This window comes from Rhinatrema bivittatum, chromosome 1 (assembly GCF_901001135.1).
Source record: "Rhinatrema bivittatum chromosome 1, aRhiBiv1.1, whole genome shotgun sequence".
Classification (NCBI taxonomy): Eukaryota; Metazoa; Chordata; class Amphibia; order Gymnophiona; family Rhinatrematidae; genus Rhinatrema; species Rhinatrema bivittatum.
The window spans coordinates 346,092,777-346,116,920 of NC_042615.1; the positions used below are offsets into that span (position 1 = coordinate 346,092,777).

General features: G+C 42.8%; 1 protein-coding gene across 1 annotated transcript in view; it reads left to right on the top strand.

Moving 5' to 3' along the window:
• Positions 1 to 24,144, top strand: part of WDFY3 (WD repeat and FYVE domain containing 3) — a 616,621-nt gene that overhangs the window by 153,042 nt on the left and 439,435 nt on the right. The window contains 2 exon segments of the mRNA XM_029599364.1: positions 335 to 543; positions 18,801 to 18,924. Coding sequence (XP_029455224.1) covers positions 364 to 543; positions 18,801 to 18,924 — 304 coding nt within the window. The 5' untranslated portion in view covers positions 335 to 363.

Sequence of the window (24,144 nt, forward strand, 5' to 3'; positions counted from 1 at the left end):
GAAAAAACAAGTTTCACCTTCCCTGCATGTCAGTGGAGCAAATAAAGTGATACGGATGGTAGGCCAGGGATGATTTCATCTTTAGGACATCTTGTAAGAAACACAATGCTGTTAGTTCATCATGCAAATTTTTTTTTTTTGTCCATGACAAATATATTTTACTATTCTTGTAATGGGGAAACATTTCACAGTGATATACAGTTTTAAACCAGGTGAAACTAGTTAAGTTTAATATTTCCCTTTGAGACTTACAAAGTAAAATATACACAGCCAGATGTACTTATTTTACGATGTTTTAAACTGCTGATTTCTTTTTCTCTCTTTCTGAAAACAGGACTGACTGATTTCAAGAAGGCAGCCAAAATGAATATGGTGAAAAGAATTATGGGCCGGCCTCGGCAGGAGGAATGTAGTCCCCAGGATAACGCACTTGGACTGATGCATCTGCGGCGGCTCTTCACAGAGTTGTGCCATCCTCCGCGGCACATGACCCAGAAAGAACAGGAAGAAAAATTGTACATGATGCTGCCTGTTTTCAACCGGGTAAGGAAACTCATATGCATGTTAAAAAAAAAAAAAAGAAAAAGTGAAAAGCACTATTGATTTTGAGTTTGAGATATCCATAGGCCCTTGGTGACTGCCCTGCCATTGGAGCTGCTGACCATGGTGCTGAACAGCATTGAAATCAGAGTGGAATTGGTGGTGGGGGAGAAAAGAGTGAGGTTAGATTAGTGCAGATCAGGTTGAGGAGGGCTAGGGGAAACAAGGGTGGAAGGATATATGAAATGTGCCTTAATAAACTTTTGGTGCATATATTTAGTGCTTTAAAAAAATTATCTATAACTTAAAACAGTGTAAAAGATGTGTAGTGTGTGCAAAACAAATTCAATGAATCTGATTATAGGGAAAGGGATTGGAGATGAGAACTTTGGTTTATCGCTTTTACCTGCATTTTACTGGCGTGATCAGGCTGCCCAAGCTATCTTCCCAGTATTGATGAAAATATCTTACTCCTGGGGTACACTGTGCAAAGAAATTTAAAATCCTGGAGATTTCATTTGTTCAAATAACAGAAGATAATCACTGACTTTGAGTAATAATTTATAAGGCAGGACAAAAAATAGTGATTATTTAAAGATGCATAGTTTTTAGAGATGTGAATCGTGTGCCCGATCGTCTTAACGATTGGGTTCGGCTAGAGGGGGGAAAAAATCTGATCGTGGGTGATGTGGGTGATGTGAATCGGAATTGGTTCCGATTCACATCATTATTTTTTTTTTTAGTGAGGCCCGACCCTTTAAAATTAACCCCTTACCTTCCCCCACCCTCCCGAACCCCCCCAAAACATTTTACGATTACCTGGTGGTCCAGTGGGGGTGCGGGGACTGGGGACCGGTGGCCATCTTTAAAGATGGCGCCGGCCAGCCAGTGCTCCTACCATGTGACAGGGGCCAGCCAATGGCACGGATACCCTGTCATATGGTAAGGGCAAAGGGTCATCGGCGCCATCTTTATGAGTGGCAGCCGACGGCCTGAGAACGGGAGATCACTCCCGGGACCACCACTAGACCACCAGGTAATTTTAAAATGTTTTGGGGGGATCGGGAGGGTGGGGGAAAGCTAAGGGGTCATTTTCAAAGGGTCGGGTGGATTTTGTTTTTATCGGGACATCGGCGCCAATTTTGAATGGCAGCCAAAATGGCGCCGATGGACCGAGAGCGGGAGATCGGTCCCCGCGCCCCCACTGGACCACCAGGTACTCGTAAAAAGTTTTGGGGGGTTCGGGAGGGTGGGGGAAGGTAAGAGATTTGTTTTATAGGGTCGGGGTGGGTTTTAGGGTTGTTTTGGTGTGCCGGTTTTCCCCGCCCTCCCCCCTCCCCCGATTTACGATTTTTCACGATAAATCGGAGGAATTTCTATTGTATCGCGACTCTTAACGATTTTTGACGATTTAAAATATATCTGACGATTGTTTTAAATCATCAAAAAACGATTCACATCCCTAATAGTTTTTTATTTTTTGGTCATAAGGCATGGCTTCTCTCTCTGAGATTGCATGCTCCCTCTCCCCTCCCCACCTTTGCTTGAGCTCCTCCCAGGCTTGAATTCTCCCTCCCCCTGCCCCATGGTCAGTTCCTCCAGCTCATTCTCTGCTTCCCCTTTTCCTGGGCTTGACCTCCTCCCAATAATTCTCTCTCTTCCCAAGACAACAAGCACATTCTCTCTCCTTCTCTTTTTTTCTCTCTCCTTCTTTCTGCCCTACCCCAGGTTTGACCTCCTTCTCTAAGCACTTTCTTTCTTTCTTTCTTTCTTTCTCTGTTTCTCCCTTCTCCATCTCTGTCTTTCCTTCCACTCTTCTCCCCCAGCTCACTTGCTTACTCTCTTGCTGTTTCACACAGGCTCCACACCCACTGCTTCCTTTTTTTTTTTTTTTTATCCTGGCGTGTGGACTGTGGCTGTAGCCTTCTCTCTTCAAGCCAACGCAGGCCAGCAGTGCTACTACAGCTATCTCTTCTTTCACCATGGAGGCAGTTGCTGCCATTACATCTGCCTCCTGTTTTCTACAGCACATTATGGAATAAATGCAAATTCTGCATGGAAGGGTTTGTACATAAATACTGCAGAATTAATGTTTGCACAGACCCCAAGCAAATTTTGCATCAAAAAATAAAGGTTCTGCATATTTTAATATGTTAAAACAACACTACTGTCTTTGAATAACAATGTAAATGATAGAATAAATGCTTTGCTCAAAAATGATAGTTTAGTTTTTGTTGCAAAATTCCCTAGCAATACTGTAATACTATGTCTTACTATAGCAGACCCCTCTCTCCCTCCAGCTCGTTCCTACTGTTCGTCCTTTCTCTCTCCACCCACTCCCTCCTGCTTGTTCCCTCTCCACGCTGTTTCTTCCATAGCTCAACACTCTCCCTTTCACTCTCTATCCTCCATCTCCAGCCGAATGCCATCTCTAAAAATGCTGTTGCTGCTTCCTTTTGGGCTGTCTCTGCCTGCCCCCTTCAAGCAGGCTGAAGCTGCAACTGCCACCTATCTCTGGCCCAGTGCGGGTTGATGAGGCGGTTGCTTCACTCTGATTAGATTTTATGGTCTTTGAGAACTGGACTTGAGAACCCCTGGTCTAGGACATAATATTCAGAGTCTTTCATACTTGGCTGGGTAGATTGGCTTGGTCAATTTGGTCTGTATCTGCTGTCATCTACTATTTACATTCTCTGGGCCGGATTTTAAAAGCCCTGTGCGCGTAAATCCGGCCGGATTTTCGCGCGCAGGGCACTTGCGCGCCGGCGCGCCTATTTTGCATAGGCCGCCGGTGCGCGCACAGCCCCGGGATGCGCATAAGTCCCTGGGCTTCGTAAAAGGGGCGTGGAGGGGGCGGGTCTGGGGTCAGGGGACGGTTTGGGGCGGGTCCGGGGGCGAGGCGCCGGCCCGGGGGCGTGGCCGAGGCCTCCGGACCAGCCCCCGTGTCGGGTGATGGCGCGTCAGCAAAGGTAGGGGGGGTTAGTTAGGGCCGGGGGGGGGGGGTGGGTTAGGTAGGGGAAGGTGAGGGGAGACGGAAGGAAAGTTCCTTCCGAGGCCGCTCCGATTTCGGAGCGGCCTTGGCGGGAACAGGCAGCGCGCGCCGGGCGCACAAATGTGCACCCCCTTGCGCGCGCGCGCGCGAACAAAAGTATGCGCACGCGCAATTTTATAAAATCTACCCCTCTGTGTGTTAATGGGCATTGGCATACATTATCCAGGTATGCAAAAACATTTCTGTCCTTCAAAAGCAGAAGGTAACCGTGGAGTTTTTAAGCAGAAACACCCCTGAATGCTGAAAGGATTTCAGACGGAGACCTAGCAACCCATCAACAAATATCTTGTTTGTGCATGAGAAACAGAAACCCTGATGCAGCAAAAAAGGCTAAGTTTCAACCTCAAAATTCAGTTTTATGTTGTTTTTATTGTCATTTTTAGAGGAATTTACATGCGAACAAAAATATTAAGACCGGTATGCTTTAACACTAGTCTGTAGTTTGCTGTGATTCAAGATAACTCTTGTGAAATGAACAAGATTCAACAGAATTATAAAGCACTTGCTGCTGATGCCAGCCTGGGCCAAGGAATTGTTGCTAGGCAACAGGGTGGGGGGGGGGAGTCACGCATGCTAGACCAGTTCTGAAGGCCCCATTGGTGAACTGTGGAGCAAAACGAACAGGGAAAAAAAGTGAGGGTAGGGGAAGATGAAAGGACTGGCAGACATTTTTTCGGTGCCCAGTTAATTAAACCTGACCTGCAATTATTTTGTTATTCGCCTAGAGCTGTGGCATATCAATCTTTGAAATAAGATTTAAAAAAAAGTGGTTCCTATGGTTCTCTTCCACAGGAATGGCTATCCTCTTTTGTAAATTCTGCAGTAAAAAGGAGGCAGTGCTGCAGAAGTGGATGGACAAATGAGCAGCCAACTTGGAAGATTTGGGACAGCTCATGTCTATCCATGTTCATAACTTCATAGTAAAAGGAATGAATGCTCTATTGAGGGAAACAAAAAAAAATTATTGTGACCACTTCAAGGATTCCTAGTATTTATTAATGTTATAACAAATATATCATCAAAATAAAAAATTCCCTGTGTTTCATTTTTTTCAGGGTGGAGGGTGGGATATGGAGAGTTGGGGTGGGGGGAATTAGATATGGAATCTCCCTGAAAAGCATCTGTCTGAAGAAAAAGAAAGTGTCCCCTGTGTGAAAGAGTCTTGCCTATCACATATCCGCATGATAGATGTGTCCTTTACCTGGGGGCTGTACATGTCACCTGGGGATGCTGTCTCCAATATTATGATTCCTAGAGGACATTGTTCCCAACTCAACCTCATGGAAAAGTACTTCAAGTTCAGTAAGTCTAGCTTGACAATATTGGCATCAGAGGCATTGACATCGAGAGACCCAGGAATTGCACCAATTTACAAGAGGTGCATTGACATCAGGAGGGCATCAGTTCCCCTCATCAGGCACCTCAAGCATCAGACAGGACTTTGCAGACCTCCCACCTGAAGAGAGTGAAGGGTTCTGCTTCTTCCAGCATCATGGAGCACTGATGATGTGCATTGGGCGAAGGCCAAGAAGCGTTGACATCAGTATCTGTTGATGCACCATGCTGGGAGTGGGGATATTCTAGTGGTAGCCTTCAATCTCCCAAAGCATTCCTGCAGGGTTGAGATGCATTTGTGGGAATCGCTACAGTCTCCAAGGTCCATGTGTCAACCACCAATACACCTCTGGTGCCCCTGAAATAATTAGCCTCTCTTCCTGCCTCCAAAGCTGTGTTGGCATTGGAAATTGTTAAGGAGGAGCTGGATAAGAAGATCCAGGAGGCCCTGGATTGTAAAATACAGAACATTGGTATATCACCATTGATTGCATTGGTGTCCCTGCAGACAAATGTCAAGCTCCTGCTGGAATCCTTGTTGACACCTGGTGGAAGGACCCCAATACTGGTTCCTGATGGGGAATTACCATTAGTTACCAATGCACCATTATTAATCTCCAGCCATGGGGGAGGAAGCTTCACAGAGGTGCAGGAGTTCTTTGGGGTGTAAGCCCCAACAGACAGGTTCTGCCCTTTCTGAGGCCTTGTCTGCTAGCCAGGTGAGATCCAGGTCTAGGTCCATACCTCCAATGTACCAGTCAGGCTCAGATTTGGAATAATCTGGGGGTATGGCTATGGAACTGAAAGCTTCTTTGATCAGGAGGGATGAACAGGTCTTCCCTTGGACTTCTCTACAAGAAAGGAGGTCTCCTCCAGGGGAATACCATTCCAAATTCTTCTAGTCCAAATTGTTCTAACCATGGATATGTCCAGCTTGGGCTGGAATGCCCATATAGAGGGCATTTTCACCCAGGGCCATGGTCTGTTCAGAAAAATCTTTTATCATATAAACTTCCAGAGCTAAGGGCAATTCAGCATGCTCTGAAGGCTTTTAGACATCAGTTAGTTTGCAAAGTTATCCTTGTCCAGATGGAGAATCAAATAGCAGTGTTCTACATACAACAAACAAGGAGGAATGGGATCATATATCTTGTGTCAGGAGACTATCCAGATGTGGGACTGAGACATTTCTCATGGAATGATTCTCAGAGTCACATACATGGCCAGTGAGAATGTCCTGGCAGACAGACTGAATCCTAGAGTCCCACGAATGGTCCCTGGACAGGGGGAGTAACAAACCAGATATTCCACAATTGGGGCATACCCATGGTAGATCTGTTTTGTGATTCCTGAATAGAAAGGAACCATTCTTCTCTAGAAGAGGGATTCAAGGCAAATTAGCCTTGGATGTCTTTGCCCTGAATTGGGGGTCAGGGTCTACTGTACACATATCCTCCAATTCCTCTAGTGGTAAAGACCTTGTTGAAATTCAGAAGAGACTGGGGAACTATGATTCTCAAAATGCCCTATTGGCTGAGACAGATTTGGTTTCCACTCCTGTGGAATATGTTCATCAGGAATCCAATCAGTTCTGAAATCAGATAGGTTCAAGAAAGGTTTAATATGATGGAGTGCCTTCAATTTTGCAAAAGAGAATTGAAGAACAGGTTGGAAATATGAGGCTTCATAGTAAGTAATGGATCGATTGTAACTCCAAGGTTCCAAACATTCTTAGTGATCTGTGTTGGTTTGCTAAAGAAATTGTGGCAGTTAAGGATTTCAAACTTTAAACACCAGCCTAAGATAATTGTATCTGTTTTTATTACATTGACTTCTAATCTGTTATATGTCAGATAGGTTTTGATACTGGATAAACAGAGGGAGGCAAAATCGACTGTAGACGACCAAGATGATTTCAGTGGAAAAAGAAACTATATATCTTCTACATAAATTTGATAGATTATACCCGGGGTGGAAGGGAGCTGGCAGAGCAGGGATAAATAGATGTTAAAGAGGGCAGCAGAAAGAGCAGATCCTTAGGGGTTACCAGTAGTGATGGAGTATCTACCATGACGATTGTGAAACATTTCTGATCTGTTGTGATGGATCAGAAAGAAAAAAGTGAACTAGAAAAAGACAGTATCAGTAATCCCATTGTCAGCAAGGTGTGAAGTATTATCATCCTAGAGCCCTTTCTTGTTTAACAGTTTCTAATTCTTCTCCTTCTATACTTGGCTAATGGATTTTTTTTTGTCCCAGATGCATTATTTTTCACTTTCTTATGTTGAATTTCATTTTACAAATCTTTGTCTATTCTAGGTTTTCCAAATTTCTTCTGTTTTTCTACCAATGTATCTTTGTGTTAGATCCTATATTATTTGCAAATAAGAATATTTTTATGTTGAGTCCCTTAGCAATGCCAGTAGTAAACATATAGTAAAGAACCATTCCCAGTTCCAAGCCCCGAGGAGCCCAGATGATTGGCCTCCATTAACCACCATTCTCTCCTGCCAGTCAGCCAGTTGAGAACGGGTTAAGTGTACTCCGGATATTAAGAAAATGAAATAATTTGACAACATTTAAATCAAATATGTGTTTTACTGATTATGTATGTTCAATTGTTACCTGCCTAGACGGAATATAAATTGTTTAAATATAAAAACACCTGCTGAAATGGTGAGTAGCAAATATTATATTAAATCAAGGAACCTGGATGAGTTCCTAAGAGCTTGAGTAAATGGCAATGAGGTGAAAACTTCTTCTTTTCTTTTTTTTTTTTTTGCAGTAAACTAGACAAGTAAAGTGCACTGAGATCATAAATATTTCAAATAATTATATATACTGCCGCTGAGGTCAGAGGGAGGAGCGAGTCTATGAGGGAGTGTAGTGAACAGGTTCTGTGACCTAACTGGGATGCGACAGTTCCTGGTATAGTGTACTGGCTCTTGAGCCCTATTTGTGACTCCCTGGGATTTTCCTCCCATATTTATTTTGTAGTCTCTTAGTTTCTCCTTTTCAGTTCAGTCAGACCTAGTGCTGTGATTCAGGCACCATGTGCTATCATTTGCAAATACCCAGGGATTTGTCCCCTGTTTAATAGGCCCTCCCCCCCCCCCCACCCCTTCCCACTATTCCTAGTCTGTTCATTGTAGCAATGGTCTGAGCTCTAGAGCCATGCACCAGAGCTCCTTCCAAAACCCTGCATCATGGACTCTGAATCCAGTTACTGGGTGTGGTCCTTATTAATAACCATGATTCTCCCCCACTCTCGCCCACAAGGGGCAGTAAATGCTGCCTTTGCAGCATTCCCAGCGACAGCCAACCTGGGGTGCAGAAGACCTGATCGGAAAAATTGAACTAGATAGCCTTCTGCATGGCACTTTGTGGCACTGCCACTGAGCCAACAGGCTGGCCTTCCATTTGGTTTTAACATTCCCCCCTCTAGCCCAGCCTTGTCGGCGACAGTCCTCAGTAAGGAGCCACAGACTACAGCTCCCACTGCATAGAGTGTGAGTACTAGGGTATGGCTGGAACTGCCTTCTCTTCCTTAGGGACTGTGAACATTGTCTGTGCAGCATCCCCAGCCTCTACTAGCCCAAAGAGCAGAAGCTGGGCTTGAGAATCAAATCCGCGTCTCCCGCACGACCATGCATTTCACTTACATAGAAATATAGAACATGATGGCAGATAAAGACCACAGGGCCCCACTGAGTTAGCCCACTGCTTGCAAATTTAAAAGAAATATGTTCTTAGTTTCAGATTTCTGTAAAGCATATATTTACATACACTGAAACTCTTTATATATAGGTGAGTTGGAAAAAAATATTCTCTGTCAAAAGTAACCCCTCATTTCTCACCGCTCACGGCTGTCAAATGCTATAGTCTTTTTCTCTACAACAAAGCTGATAATTTAAAAAGGTCAGGGATTAATACTGTCCTTAGAATAAATCACTTTCAAATCGTGTTAACCCTGTTCCTGCGGCCTCATAGAATCCAGAGTGTTTTACTCTACAGCACAGCAGGAGATCAAGATCAAATCTATTGCTTTCCCCATGCTTTGCTGATTTGCTACAAAACGCTGCAGTGCCATGCACTAAAGAGAGAGATTACATCTTTAACAGCTGTTAGATTGCAGGAGGGCGCAAAGAGTTGTTAACAGGGAGGTGAGAGTAGTTTTGTTTTGCTTGTCACAATATCCCCAATTTTTAATGGAAACTAAACTGGTATGGGTGCTCTTTTCTCCTTACCTGCGTATCCCTCCCCATCTTAAGGAGTGAAGGCAAGAGGGAGAGTGCATGGAGACCAGCAATTGATTTTCTGACTGTATTATGTTTTCCTATGTGGATGCAAACATTGCATGAGAACAGGCTAAGTTCAGGTGCCGATTTTGGCATTTGTTGTTCTGCTTTTTTATACTCCAGAGCTGCAAATGCTAGAATGCTGAGAGGCCTATTTACTAAGGAGCATTAAAATATGCATTAATCTTTTGGAATGACGGTATATAAAACAACTAAATAAAAAAAAAAAATATATATTTTTGATGCTTAATTTACTATTGGCCCAAGCAGCTCCCCCTGAATATAAAGAAAGGGACCCCTGTTGCTCACGCTCCCCCTTTCCTTGGTGAACTTAAGTGAATGATGCAAGCCAGCAACATCCTCTACCTTCTGGCTGGAGGCTTCCCCATGACAACCCACCTCCCTCGTCCCACCCTAGATCTGGCATGGGGCTCAGAGCCCCAGTGTTCCTCACTTTGCCTACCCCATCTGATGATGTCTTCTGTTTGGGGACTGGAGCAATCTCCACGCCGTCCTTCCCCACTCACTCCAGTGATCAGCAGGGGTGAGGGTGGGGGGAAACATTGAGACTCCCAAGTTCCTTGGCAGATCTTAAAGAGGAGGGAGGGGAGTGATGCTTGGCCTGCAGCAGCAGCAGCCACTCAGTTCTCCAAAGCCGGGGCAGAGGGAGGATTTTGTGACATGTATTTTTTTTTTTTATTATTTAACAGGGCTTATATAACCACAATTCAAACAGATTCATTGCAGAGCGAATGGGGGTCTCAACATGTTAGCCTGTCGATGCTGGCGCAAAAAAAAAGTGAAGTGCACCTCGTCTGAGATGACGATTCCCCAGTTCTCTTTCCTGTTCGGTGACAGCCAGTTCTTCCTCTCCAAAATGTTATATGGTCCTTGAATTTCTACAGCCCTTATGCATGAATTAGCATTTTTTTTTTGGATTAAAGCATAGATGCCAAATGTTTGAACATAGCTCCAGTTCTTAAAAGTTACTTTTCATATCATCTATCCTCCCTTGCATTTCTTACTGTGTTGAAAATTTTCTGAGACCTGTTGATCAACTAATTTTTCACTCAGTTTATATTTTGTCTCCCATCTCCTAGACTAGTTAATTTGTGCACTGGTTTTACTATGTGGAACAGAATCAAAGACTTTGTTGAAATCTAGGTAGGCCACATTTACCGCACCCTCTGATCTACTACTCTAGTCACCTCATCAAAGAAATCAATTGAATTCAAGATTTCCCTCTTCTGAAACACGTTGCTTACCATCCTGTAACCCACTGGCTCCAAGAGTTTGTAGTGTTCTCACTTTCAATAGCATTTCTGTTATTTTGCCCACCATTGGTTTTCTGTTGCTTATTTGTGCCAGCCCTTGTGAAACGATTACATCTTCTCCTTCTCTAGCCAGTTGGAATGCCTTCCGTTTCAAATAAGTTATAATACGAGAAGAGAGACATATACAACAAAATATATATGTGTATGTATAACCCCTTGACACTGACACAATGCTGTGGTGACTTCCTTAGGAGAAAACAAGGTGTCAGCAAGCTAGCTGGTGTTTCGATATCTGATTCACCACCCAATTTTATCTATCATCCTCTTTGTGAAAATGTGCAAGTGAAAAGCAAAACAGTATAACGCAAGGAAACTGTAGCTTAAATATTCTTCTAGTCCAAAATATTTTTTGAAATTTTTCTATTTAACTAAAATCAACAAATGCCCCTTGACGTAAACACAAATATGGCAGTCAGTTTAAAGAAGTAAAAAGAGAAAACCCTGACATCAGCTGATGTTCCTTATCACAACTGCTTTAGGGGGTAATTATAGATGAAAACTTATCTGAAAAGGCTACGGTCAACCAAAACTAGTCAGAGTCTCAGAATGCTCTTAGATTATATAAACCCTTGCCACCATTAGGATATGGAATCTTAAGGTTATCCTTCTAGGAGCAGCATGTCCATGGCTGTTCCCTGGTTTTATTTTTAAGGAGGAAGGCCTCTGGGGTCTCTGGATTGAGACCTGTGTTCAGAAGGGAAACAGAGAGCTTTCACCTTTTTGAAGGACTGTATCTGGAACAATGCAGACCATGTCTGGAAACCTGGTGTCTCTTGGGTTGGTAAGACAGGAGTTATTTTTCTACCCTCCTCATCTAATGTTTTGTTTTTCCCCTTTTGTTTGAGTATTTTGTTTTTCCACATGCATGAGTCCTCACCATGAGGCTGAGTGTAAGTAAATGCCAGGGAATAGTTTTTCTCTGCCAGAGAGCACTGGTGAACTGCAAGGAGTTCTGAAAAGGAGTAGGTTTTCATCCATTCCTGGATGAAGGTGTGAAGATGCGAGAAGGAGTTGCTTAGACCTACTAGTAGGTTCATTATCTCAAGGATATGCAAGGAGAAGAGGCATATAAAGGTGCTCATCAAGTACCAAGAGCAAGAAGAAGAAGAAGTACAGGAGATGTAGGATGATTGGAATTGTTCTGTAAGATTTTGATTAAATTGGACAGTGAGAACTATCCCCTATCAATTGTGAAACCCTTAAAAACTTCCCTAACATTGATTGGAGAGGAAGAGAAATTGGACTTATTATTTGGAATTGACCTATCCATACACATTAATTTACAAAGAAGAAAGGTCAGAAATGTATTCGATACCTGAACTTATAATATCTTATTTGGAATGACTAAAGCTGTAAGGAACTTTCATCAATTTCATCTTTCATCAGTAAAGTTGTATTGAAAGCCATTCAATGCTTCCAGCATGATTATTGCTGCTGCGATCATTAGTGCTGTAAACACTTTAGTTTGGGCTTACTAAATGCTCCCGGCACAGCGGCCATATTTGCCGCTGTGCTGGGGATCGCGTGCTGACAGTCAACCGTCACACGCAACTTGCTCCTGCCCGGAGGCAGGCGCAAAAGGTAAGACAAAGGTCAGAGGGGGTTTAGAGTAGGGCTGGGGGGGGGGGGGGAAGGTTAGGGGAAGGGGTGGGAAGGTTAAGTTAGAGGGAACGGGGAAGGCAGCGCGGCTCGGCGCACACACAAGGTGCACAATTGTGCACCCCCTTGCGCGTGCCGACCCCTGATTTTATAACTTGCATGTATATGTGCGCGCTCTGGGTAGTGTGCGCACATGTACGCCCACGCGCATGTTATAAAATCTACCCCTGTGTGTTCAGTACCCTACTATTTACACAGACATTTTCAAGCTTACACCACCAAAATATACAGGGGGTAAGATTGGAATGCTATAGGGATGCATGCATCCCTCAAATGTAATACATACAACAGCCGAGGTTGAGTTAAGTGGGAGTTAACCGTACCATTAGTGCGATACTTAAAATCCTAAGAAATCCACTCCCACAAAAAGTGCAATTGACAGGCTATGCTGTAAAAATGAAAATCCAGGAGGTTGAGACCCCCATATGCTTTAATGCACCCTCCAAATAAAATGCACTATCCCAGAGTGTAATATGGCTACTTTTTGTCCATCAGACAATAAAGGTAAAAGTACCATCTTGAAAAGAGCACATTTCCCAAATAAAGAGAGCAGTAACTCTGACCAGGTATTCAGTTGATATTCACCTTGTATAGTAAGGACAAATCATGTGTTTGCCTATCTCAGTGGAAAAGTCCCTTGCCACTCTTCCATGGTCTGAGCATGCATCGGCAATACTTCTGAATGTCAAAATTTATTTTCAAACCTGCAAAAGAGCCAAATGTCTCAAAGATGATCAAAATGAGGTTTAATGACTCTTGAGGGTTAGCAATAAATAAATTCATAACGTCTGCAAAAAGACTTATTTTATGCTCGTGATTCCCCAAGATAAAGCCATGAATATTAGCCAAAGATCTAAGTTTAATTGCCAGTGGTTCTATTGTTAAAATATAGCGGGGAAGGGAGGAGAAGTGGGCAACCCTGTCTAATACCATTTAATAAGTCAATAGAAGAAGAAGCCTGTCCATAACCATCAGTCTTGCTTGAGGGTTGGCATACAATAATCTTATCTATTGATTTTTATAAACCATAATGCTCCAATACCCATTTCAGGTAGGACTATTGAACTTTGTCAAAGGCCTTTTCAGCCTTCCTCATTTTGTACTTGAGGCAAACAGAGAGCCTCTACTAACTTGAAAACATTTCAGCACCATGTTGTGATTGTACAAATGCAGTTTGATCTGCCTCCCCTAGAGTTGGGACTATAACATTCAATCTTTTGGCCATAATAGAGGCCATGGATTCATGATATCATTTAATGTGAGTCTGAATATCTTGAATCTTTTTCCCTTTTTAGAAAATACTATGATCAGAGCTTGGCTATTCACCGTAAAAAGGCACCTTTTAGGAATAAACAGTTATATAATTTCAACATGGATTCTGTAATACTTGCATGCAAAACCTGATCCCAGGCTGTCAAGCCCAGGTGATTTTCCCAACTTTAGGCTTATAAAAGTAGTCTCAGTTAAAATTGTGGAAGGGAGGTGTAAAACTTCCTTATGTTTATCTAACAACTGAGGACATCAGCAAAGAAATAATCATGAGTTAATGGAGTCTCATGCGTTAGACTAGAGATGAGAATGGTAATTTAAAATATTTTTAATTTCTTTCACCCCTATCTGGTCATTAACATTATGATCTCTTATAAAAGTGATACATTGTCTAGACTTAGCACTCTTAGCCAACCAGCAAGGAGCTTATTTGCTTTATTACCATGATGAAATAATTGACTTTTAAAACACTGTACTATTCTAAGAGCTCTAAGCTACAATAGCTAATTTAATTTCTTCCTTATAGAATCAAGTTTGGCTTTGACATCAGGGGATATAGTTTAAACATGTTGCCACTTTTGCATTGTTAATTCTTTATGCAGCCTTAAAATTTCAATATCTTGAATTTTGTTCATTTGTGCAGCATAAGTTATAATCTATCTTTGATAATTGCCTTACCAGCAACCCACAAAATATTAGCAGGCATGCCAGGAGTGTCATTAATCTTCATGTAATCTTACTATTTTGTATGCAAATAATCAGTAAACCGATGATCAAAGAATAGAGAGGGGTAAGGCGCCATTAAAATGCCCTAGACTGAGCCTCACCAAATGTATAATCACGGAAATCGGGGCATGATCAGACAAAAATGTGGTACCAATATCAGCGTGCTACACCCCTCAAAATATAGAAGAGGAGACCAACAAATAATCTATATGTGGTTTGGAGTAGAATGTAAAATCCAATTCTTCAGAATGAAGGACTTGCCCAGCATCTAACAATTGCAATTCTTTCATTAAAATATCCAGCCTAGAATATGAAGCGGCATTAGGTACCATTTGAGGGATTTAGCATCTTTACTAGAGTCAGCTGTCACATTGAAATCATCACCCACAATCAATGTATAATCCAAAAATTCACTCAGGAGGGTGACCATTTGAGAGAAAAAAGCACGTGAATATTCATTAGGTGCATAAAATTGCAAAACACATATTTATGCTGATAAAGGGAAATGCCCACCAATGCAAAATGCCTCTCCAGATCTTTCAATGACCAAAGGTATATCTTTATGGAATAAAATGATTGCAACCCTCTGTTTGCTTGAATAAGACGAGAATGCATATTGTCTCGCCCAATTTTGCCTAAACCTTTTGGGCACATTATTCAAAGCACATTCAGCGCTATTTAGATGGATAAGTGGGACTATGTGGCTAAGTAGCGGTCACTGAATATGCACCTACGATCAGCGACTGCTGCTTAGCAGTATAAGTCCCTTATATGGCTAAAAATATATGCGCATAAAAAGTAGGCAGGTACTGGGCAGATTGGGGGCAGAGCGAGTTACCGTAGTTTATAAGTTATATGGATAAATACCGATATTCAGAGTTAGCCGCATAATTTAACGTCTAAGCTTAGATGCCCCCTAGAGCAGGTCTAAACTTAGCCGGGAAGACTTATTCGGCAAAGTACACACATAAATGCATATATTTAGTGGCTTTGCTGTGCTGCTGAATATACATTGTAACTTTGCCGGATTAGTCAAATCTGGCTAAGTTACTTAATCAGCCAGCGCTGAATATTGGGCCCTTTATGTTCAGAAACAGTGAGATGTGTTTCCTGAAGAAAAATCACCTGGGCATGTAGTTTTTTAAAACATAGTTAATATTGTCTTCCTTTTAATAGGGGAATGAACATCAACATTCCAAGGGAAAAAAATTAATATCAACCATATTGACCATTTGAGAGGTCAGGAAAAATTAACAGTTGTCCCTCAGAAAACAAGATCATAGAAAAATAGTTAGCCATGATACTCTCCAGCCCTGGTACCATAGCCATGGATTCAAAATAGCATAACAGAAACCCCTACTAAGATTATATAATATCCTGTATTAAAACACTCCCCCCTCCCCCCATACACCCACAATCATACCATAGCCAGACCCTATAAAAAGACTACACAAAGACATCACAGAACAAAAACACCACACTCCAAGGGACTGCACCAACTTGATCCATTCTAAACCTTCTTTCTTCTTGTAGATCACGTGGGAGGGTCACCAAAAATTAAATATCCTGTCTTAGGGTAACAATCTCCAGAAAGCAGCCCAATCACTGTAGTGAAAGCAAAAGTGTAGGAAAAAAGACATATGCAATTTCCACCACAGGATTTGCAAGACCTCTTGTAGTTCAGAGGCATGTGTAGACAACAGAAGAGAAAACAGTGTTCAATCTATATAATTATTTTCGATCACTTTATGGAGGAAAAGTCAAGAGAAGTAGGTTCGTGAATTCCGGAATTCCAACAGGAAAAACATTAGAAGTTGTGTATTCATATTTAAATGCTGAGTGTTCCATAACAACATCACCGGCATTTCATGTTGAAAGAGAAAAGAATAGTTGTATGATTAGTTCCAAAACAGAGTTCTAAGCATCCATAGACAATGAAACACCAACCCCATAAGTATATTTGAGTCCACAAAAATAAAGTGAAAAAGAAAAAAAAAATGCATCGTATGTATGGGATTGGCATTGCTTTGCATTGCTCCAAAAATAAGAAAAAAATGCAGCAGCACTATATCACAAAACTATATTTATATACAGTATAAATCATAAGGTAGGACACATTGGGGTAGATTTTTAATCTTACGCGTGCGGGGTACATTTGTGCGTGCTACCTGGAGCGCACAAATGTACACCCAATTTTATAACATGCGCGAGCTGCCGCACGTATGTTATAAAATCCAGGGTCGGCGTGCGCAAGGGGGTGCACACTTGTGTACCTTGCGCGCGCCGAGCCCTAGGGGAGCCATGATGGCTTTCCCTGTTCGGAAATCGGAGCGGCCTCGGAGGGAGCTTTCCTTTTGCTCCCCTCCACCTTCCCCTATCTAATCCACCCCCCTGCCCTATCTAAATCCCTCCCCCTACCTTTATTGCAGGAGTTACGCCTGCCTCTGACTTCGCCTCAGACATTCTTGAGTCCAGAGTTCCACGTTGCTTGCTACACCTTCCAACTGCCGCCAGCTTCCATTCAAGCCTCTGTCCCTATCCTCTGGACAACGGACTATTAAGGCTTTGGCCTTCCTTTGCTCAGGCACCTTCAGTTCCTCTTTGTCCCTTGGTGCTTGAGTTCCTGTTCCACATCCCGTCCAAGATAGGATCACGCCACCTGCTGGCCTCTGTCTCTGGGCTGAAGCATCTCCTACCTATACTCAACCTTGAGGCCCGTCTAAGTCCTGCTGGCCCCGGCACCCAAAGGCTCAACCCGAGGGGAACGTGGGCTGATATAGGTGAAGCTCCAGTGGCCTCCAGCTTCAGCCCACTCCGCCTGCTGACGGTGGGGACCCGTAGGCCCTCGCCTACGGGTTGCGTCAACTCCACCTCAGCCCAAGGATCCACCTCCTACGCAACAGATAGCTCCTGTCAGATGAATCTGGTCAAATTTCTTTGATTGGGTGACCAGAATTGGATCAAGGGAGAGTGCTGGGATGTAGTCTACTTGGATTTCAGTTCGGCCTTTGACACGGCTCCACATAGGCAACTTAGAAATGAATTGAATGCCCTATGTATGGGCCCTAAAGTGATTGACTTTTAGAAACTGATTGAGCGGAATGTGACAAAATGTAATGGTAAATGGATTTCACTTCAAGGAGAGGGGTGTTACTAGCAATGTGCCGCAGGGATTGATCCTTGGACTAGTTCTTTTCAACATTTTTGTAAGAGATATTGCAGAAGGATTGTGGGAGAATGTTTGTCTTTTTAAAGATACCAAAACCTGCAACAAGGCTGATGGCTAGGAAGGTGTGGGAAACATGAGGAGGTATTTTATTTATTTTATTTAACACTTTTCTATACCGACCTTCATGGTAGGGACCATATCAGGTCGGTTTACATCAAAAAGGGGGAACTGTAACGAAACCGTAGGTAACAGGAAGAACAAAGTTACATTCAACAAGGGAGGTAAACTTGGAAGCAAAGATTGCTGGAAAGAAAAAGACTAAGGAACGAAGTGCTTAGGATAATGATAACAACTGTTTTAAGAGTCAGGATAGGCTCTTATATCGAGCTTGGGGATGGCTTTTTTGTCGTCTAATGAGTGTCTGGCGGATCTGAGAAGGCCTGGCGGAAAAGCCAGGTCTTGAGTTTTTTTCTAAATGTTAAGAGGCAGGGTTCCAGTCTGAGGTCGGATGGGATGTTGTTCCAGATAGCTGGACCTGCTGTAGAAAAGGTATCTAGCAAAGCTTGAAGAATGGTCTAGAGCAATGATGACAAACTCCAATCCTCGAGTGCCATAATCAGGCTGCCACAAACCTGGCTGGTTTGTGGCACTCGAGGGCTAGAGTTCGCCATCACTGGTCTAGAGTCTAGGGAAGATTGTATCTGTTGATCTCAAGGAGGCCAAATAGGTGAATAAAGTGATGGCAAAAGCCGGAAAGATGATTGGGTGCATAGGGAGATGAATGGTCTGCAGAAAAAAGGAGATGGATGTTGCCTCTAAATAGGTCTCTAGTGAGACCTCATTTGGAATACAGTGTGCGGTTCTGAAGACCACACTTTCAAAATGATATAAACAGGATGGATTCTGTACAGAGGGTGGCTACTAAAATGGTCTGTGATCGTAAAACATGTGGGGATAAACTTAAAGATCTAAACACATATATCCTAGAGGATACGTGAGATGGGGAGATATGATAGAGACATTGTAAAAATCTCAGAGGTACAATGTGCAACAGGAGGGTCTTGTTCAACATAAAGGAGATTGTAGAAATGAGGGTGAAAGTGAGTAGACTCAGGAGTAATATAAGGATGTATTTCTTTATAGGATGGGTGGTGAATGCATGGAACAGCCTCTCAGTGAAGGTGGTAGAAACAAGGACAATATCTGAATTCAAGAAAGCATGGGACAAGCACAGGGGATCTTTGAGGGAGTAGTAGGTGTTATAAAGTTGAGCAGTTGTGCAAATCGGCCAAATGGTCTTTTTCTGCCATCATATTTTTGTTTGTGTGGTTGGAACTTCTCTGCATCTTATGCTCCTACCACTAATACATTTTTTTAGTTGGCAGTTACTAAAAAATTCTCTCTTTTCTTGCTTTCAGGTATTTGGAAATGCTCCTCCAAGCATGATGACAGAAAAGTTCTCCGACCTTTTACAGTTTACAACACAGGTATCACGACTGATGGTGACTGAAATTCGCCGGAGAGCATCAAACAAATCAACAGGTATAGTCGCTTAGATGCCAAATAATAATAATGAATTAAGTTTTCATGGTATGGCATTGTGTACTATTGCAGCATGTCACAGGCAGTCCATGTCTTTTGCCAGCTAAGCATGCAGCCATAGTTCCAGATTTGTTCATGAGGTTTAATGGATTCCTAGCAGAAGGTCAGGTCTCGGTTTCTAACAGGTTTTCTGGCTCTGCTGAGTTTGTGCACAGTGACTGGGTCTCTGCTGTCCTCAGCCCTCGCCATGCAGACTGCTCATATAGCAGTGGTGACCCTCACCAGCCCCAGAAAGGGGAGGAGTGCCTCTAACATGATGTACCCTCAGCACTGTTGGTATGCTGGCAAGGGCCTCACTGTGGTGGCAGCTGCTCCAAATCCTCTGAGACCTGCCAGATGGAGAACTGTGACCTGAACCTTAATACATAGATATCTCTTATTTGAGATCATGCCGTATGGTTTGTAAACACTCCTTTTCTTTGATATAGTTTTGTCGTTACCTGTTAATGATTTCCTTGAAACTTTATAATGCAATATTACTATGATACTTTAATAATAGCTTACGTGCATTCTGTGGATTGATTTAAATCAAACTGATTTAAGTCACTGAGCAATAAAACCATGATTTAAATTATTGATTTTAATAAAATGTTTCCATTTGTAATATAAGGCACCATATAAAAATTGCCAATAAATAAATAATAAGGTGCATACTCACTGATTTCAGTGATTGATATAACCATTAAAAATGTTATTTATAACTATGTAGACTCTTTATATTAGATTTACTACATCTAGAAGTTTCTTTCTGTGTGTGTGTATGTGAAATATTTATTGAACAGTCACATGTAGCATTAAAATACTATGGACCTGATTTTCAAAAGTATTTACAGCTTAAAATTGGTTTTACATGGGTTTATGCACTTTACCAGTATAAGTTGTCTTTTGAAAATTGCTACAATATATGCCATTGAATTGTCCTTGGGATTTACCCATGTTAAGTGCATTTAACGTGGGTAAATGACTTTTGAAAATTGCTCAATAGTATGTTACATTTATCAGGTGAATTTTCAAAGGAGTTATGCATGTTAATGTAACATACTATTGTAGCAATTTTCAAAAGCCAATTTACCTGTTTAATTTAAATACATTTAACACAGGTAAAACCTATTGTCAAGTCAATGGCGCACATATACATATATATACACACACATATATATCTATATTTATTTATTTATTTATTTATTTATTTACTTTTATATACCGGTGTTCGATTTTACATATCACTTCGGTTTACATTTAAACAAAATTTGCAGGAACTTATGTGTTACCTTTGTCAAATACATTCAACATTTAAATATGGGGATTGTTAACAAGGGATATAAAAGAACATGGGGAATGGCTAACACTACGGGATGCACGAAGGGATGCACAAAGGGGAGTGCCCCTTCAGCGCGCGACGCCTGGTGTTCTGGCGCTGTTTAACGTCCGTCACAGTCCTCAGTGACATCAGAGGGGGCGGGTCTCCCAATCAAGGATCACACATCTATCTGTTACTTAAAAATTGTTTTTAATCAAATAAAAAAACCTTAAATGATTTTTTGTATATCTTTTAGCATATGAAATGAATTAAAAGAAGTTTATTTATATTAAGTAAACAGACCATGAAGAAACTAGGGCTGAGTTTAATGTTTTTGTGTGAGCCCCACAGTGTAGCATTGCAGGTGAAGATATCTATGGTTTGAATACAGAATCAAGCAGAGCTCTGGCAGAGTGAAGCTATTGCTTAATAGTGTGAGATCAACCATTGCTCAGCGGCCATGGGGGAGTCTATCCTGCTTACGGCCAAAGATCAGAGCAGGCTACAAGCAGAGCCCATCCTCCTGCTTGTAGCTGAAGATCAATTGGGCCTTGAACGGAGTTAATCCTTCTCACAACCGAAGATCAGCAAGGCCCAGCAGCTGTGAGTGGAGCCCATCCTGCTCATGGCCAAAGATCAGATAAGCCTGGCAGGCTGTGAGCAGAACCCATCCCACTCGTGGCTGAAGATTAGGTCTGGTGGGGCTGCAGATAGAGTCCATCTGGCCTGTAGCAGAAGGCACAGAAGAAAGAGCTCTGGGATAGCTGCAGGAGGAGCCCATCCTGTCTACAGCCTGCAGAAGATGAGGCCCAGAATAACATTGCAAGAGAGCCTGTGAACCTATATGAAAGAAAAAGGAAGTGTGTAAGTGAGGGTGCGTATGTGTTTGTGAGATCGAGAGGAGCATCCTATATGATGGAGTGTGTAGGTGTGTACATGAATGAAAGTATGTGTGAGAGAGAGATATTGTGTGCATGTGTGAGAGAATGAGGATACATGTTTGTATGTATGAGAAAGGGAGCCTATGTGAAAGGGGGATGTGTGTATGTGTGAGAAAGAGAGAAGAAGCCTGTTTGCAGGAGGGAGTGAGAGTGTTTGTGCGAGAGAGGGAGCCTGGGTGAGGGTGTGTGTGTGTAAGAGAGAGAGAGAGGGAACCTCTGTAAGTGTGTGTGTGTGTGAGGGCGAGGGAGCCTGTGTGAGGGGAGGCTGCTTTGGCTGGAAGCCAGTGCTGTATTATTTGCTAGACTATACTGATACCAAATGGACATTACTGGAAAAAGAAGACACTAGAATTTATTACAAGAAACTTTCCATAAAAAACAATTTTAAATTCAAAAGGATCTATTGTATGCTTTTGTATCAGAGGCTAAGCTTGGATGGTTGATACCTACCTGGAGCTAATGAGGAGTAAAGGATTGAATACTAATGAGCCTTTTTCAATAAGTATAAAAGGTGATGGTCTTGTTTAGTGAGATGGAGGGAGAGATACAGGGATGTAGTTATGAGGTGAGATTTTTAGCTGCAGTTTGTTTACAGCCTGAGAAAAAAAAGTAAAGTCCTTTCTTTTGCTGCTTTCCTATTCTGGCAGCAGGAACAAGTATAGCCTTTTGCTATGGGTTGGTTTTTTTTGTAGTTAGAAAATTTAAGTGATTTTCTTAGATAAATTTTGTTTTGTGTATGCTAATTTAGTTCAGGGAAGTTTCGGTAGATTTGATAAGATTTTATTTAGAGTAGAGAAAAAATATTATTTCTTTGTGAGGATTTGGAAATTCACTCTGGGAAGCAAGAGGATTCTGAATCTACATGGAGAGCTGGACTCCAAGCATCTGCAACCGCTTCATCAATCTTTTGGATGGCAGAGATTTAACTGAGCCCTTATGCTAATAATCTGGACAGAATTTAGGTGGGAATTTTGAAATTTTTCTTGACCTGGACTGAGATATAGGGTGGAGTAGTGATTTTCTGTTATAATTCACATAAGCTAATTTTCTTAATTTGCCAATACTAATTTTTCATTTTTTTTTACTGTAGTGCCAAATGCTTCTGTTTCCTATAGAATATAAACATCCAAATGTGTTATGTAAGTGTGCATGTACTGCTTTTGTTTGCATTACTTACAATAGTAATACATTATGGGGCAGATTTTTAAAACAGCGCGCGCGGGGTACATTTGTGCGCGCTACCCGGCGCGCACAAATGTACACCCAATTTTATAACATGCACGCATGTTATAAAATTCTGGGTCAGTGCGTGCAAGGGGGTGCAAACGTGTGCACCTTGCGTGCGCCAAGCCCTAGGGGAGCCCCGATGGCTTTCCTCATTCCCTCCGAGGCCGAAATCGGAGCGGCCTCAGAGGGAACTTTCTTTTCGCTCCTCCCCACCTTCCCCTCCCTTCCCCAATCTAATCCACCCCCCAGCCCTACCTAAATCCCCCCCTACCTTTATCTTCTTTACACCTGCCCAAGGCAGGCGTAACTTGTGCGCGCCAGCCCGCTGCCGGCGCGCCATCCTCCCGGCACGGCCGCTGTGCCGGAGGACTCTGGACTGCCCCCTGACCGCCGCCCCCTTCCCGCCCCTTTTTCAAAGCCCCGGGACATACGTGCGTCCCGGGGCTTGTGTGCGCCGCCGAGCCTATGCGAAATAGGCTCGGTGCTCACAGGGGCAGGTTTTCGGGGTTACGCGCATAACCCTTTGAAAATCTACCCCTATATGTTTTATTTTATTTTATTTTATTTTATATATGTTGGTTTTACTTTCTTCTCCAGCCTCTCCTCCCCCCTGACCCTGGAAGTTGTATGGACATTTCACACATGCCCAATCTAAATCACACAGCTTGAGTTATTTATGTGGGGGTTTACACTTACCAGGAAATGGTAATATTCTGCTTCTTTCCTCTTTGCAGATTCTCTTACCTCCTGCAAGTCTACCTGTGTCGCTCCTCCTCCCTCCCCTGAGCACGGCTTCTGTTTTTAAACCCAGCCTCGGTGCCAGGTCATGCCTCCTGATTCCTGCAGCAGCACTGCTGCCCCTGCTCAGTACCTTACTCCCCCACCCATTGCTCTCTCCTTTCCAGCCTCTGTCTTGCTTTTCAATCCCTCCCTCCTTTTCCCCTTTCTTTACACTCTCCTTTTGTCCACCTTCACTCCCTCCCCTTTGATTTTTCATTAAATCTTCCCTTATTTGCTCTGTCAACAACCCCCTCCGGCCATACCAGCGGTGTTTATAGAGCAACCGTAGGACCTGGAGAAAAAGCTGAGAACTCATCCCCAAAACCCTGGGGGCTGGGTCCCAGAACCCCAAGGCTCTGAATCGGACCCCCATCACTTCCCTCAACTGTGACTACTGCCCCCCTCCTTTCTCAGCCACCATTGGCAGCGGCTTCTCTCCCTCTGGCTCCGCATAGGCCATCAGCAGCTCGTTTCGTGGGCCAGTAGCATGAGCTTCTCTCACTAGGGCTTGTATGGGACCGATGGTATTAACTCCTCTTCATGCAGCTCACGAGGAAACTCATAAATGAATCGGGACACTGCTGCTGCTGGTGCTGCTGATATAATTACGCAACCAATGACTTAAAGAGCCGCACTCGGGTGCTCAAAGAACTGCATGTGGCTTATGAGGCATGGGCTGCCATTCTCTGGCATAGGGAAACTGCAGGACGCTTTAAAATTTTAGTAGTAAACGATTTGGTGGTAAAATGTGTAATGTACGATCATTACTGTTTGCTGCACGTATTTTTACGCTTTTCAAGATACGGAATGTTAGAAAAAATGATGGAAAAGCGGTCCATGTGTCCGGGGACAAAATAACTCTCCAAAGAAGGGATGAAATCTCACCAAATTTGGCCCGCTGGAAGAAAACAG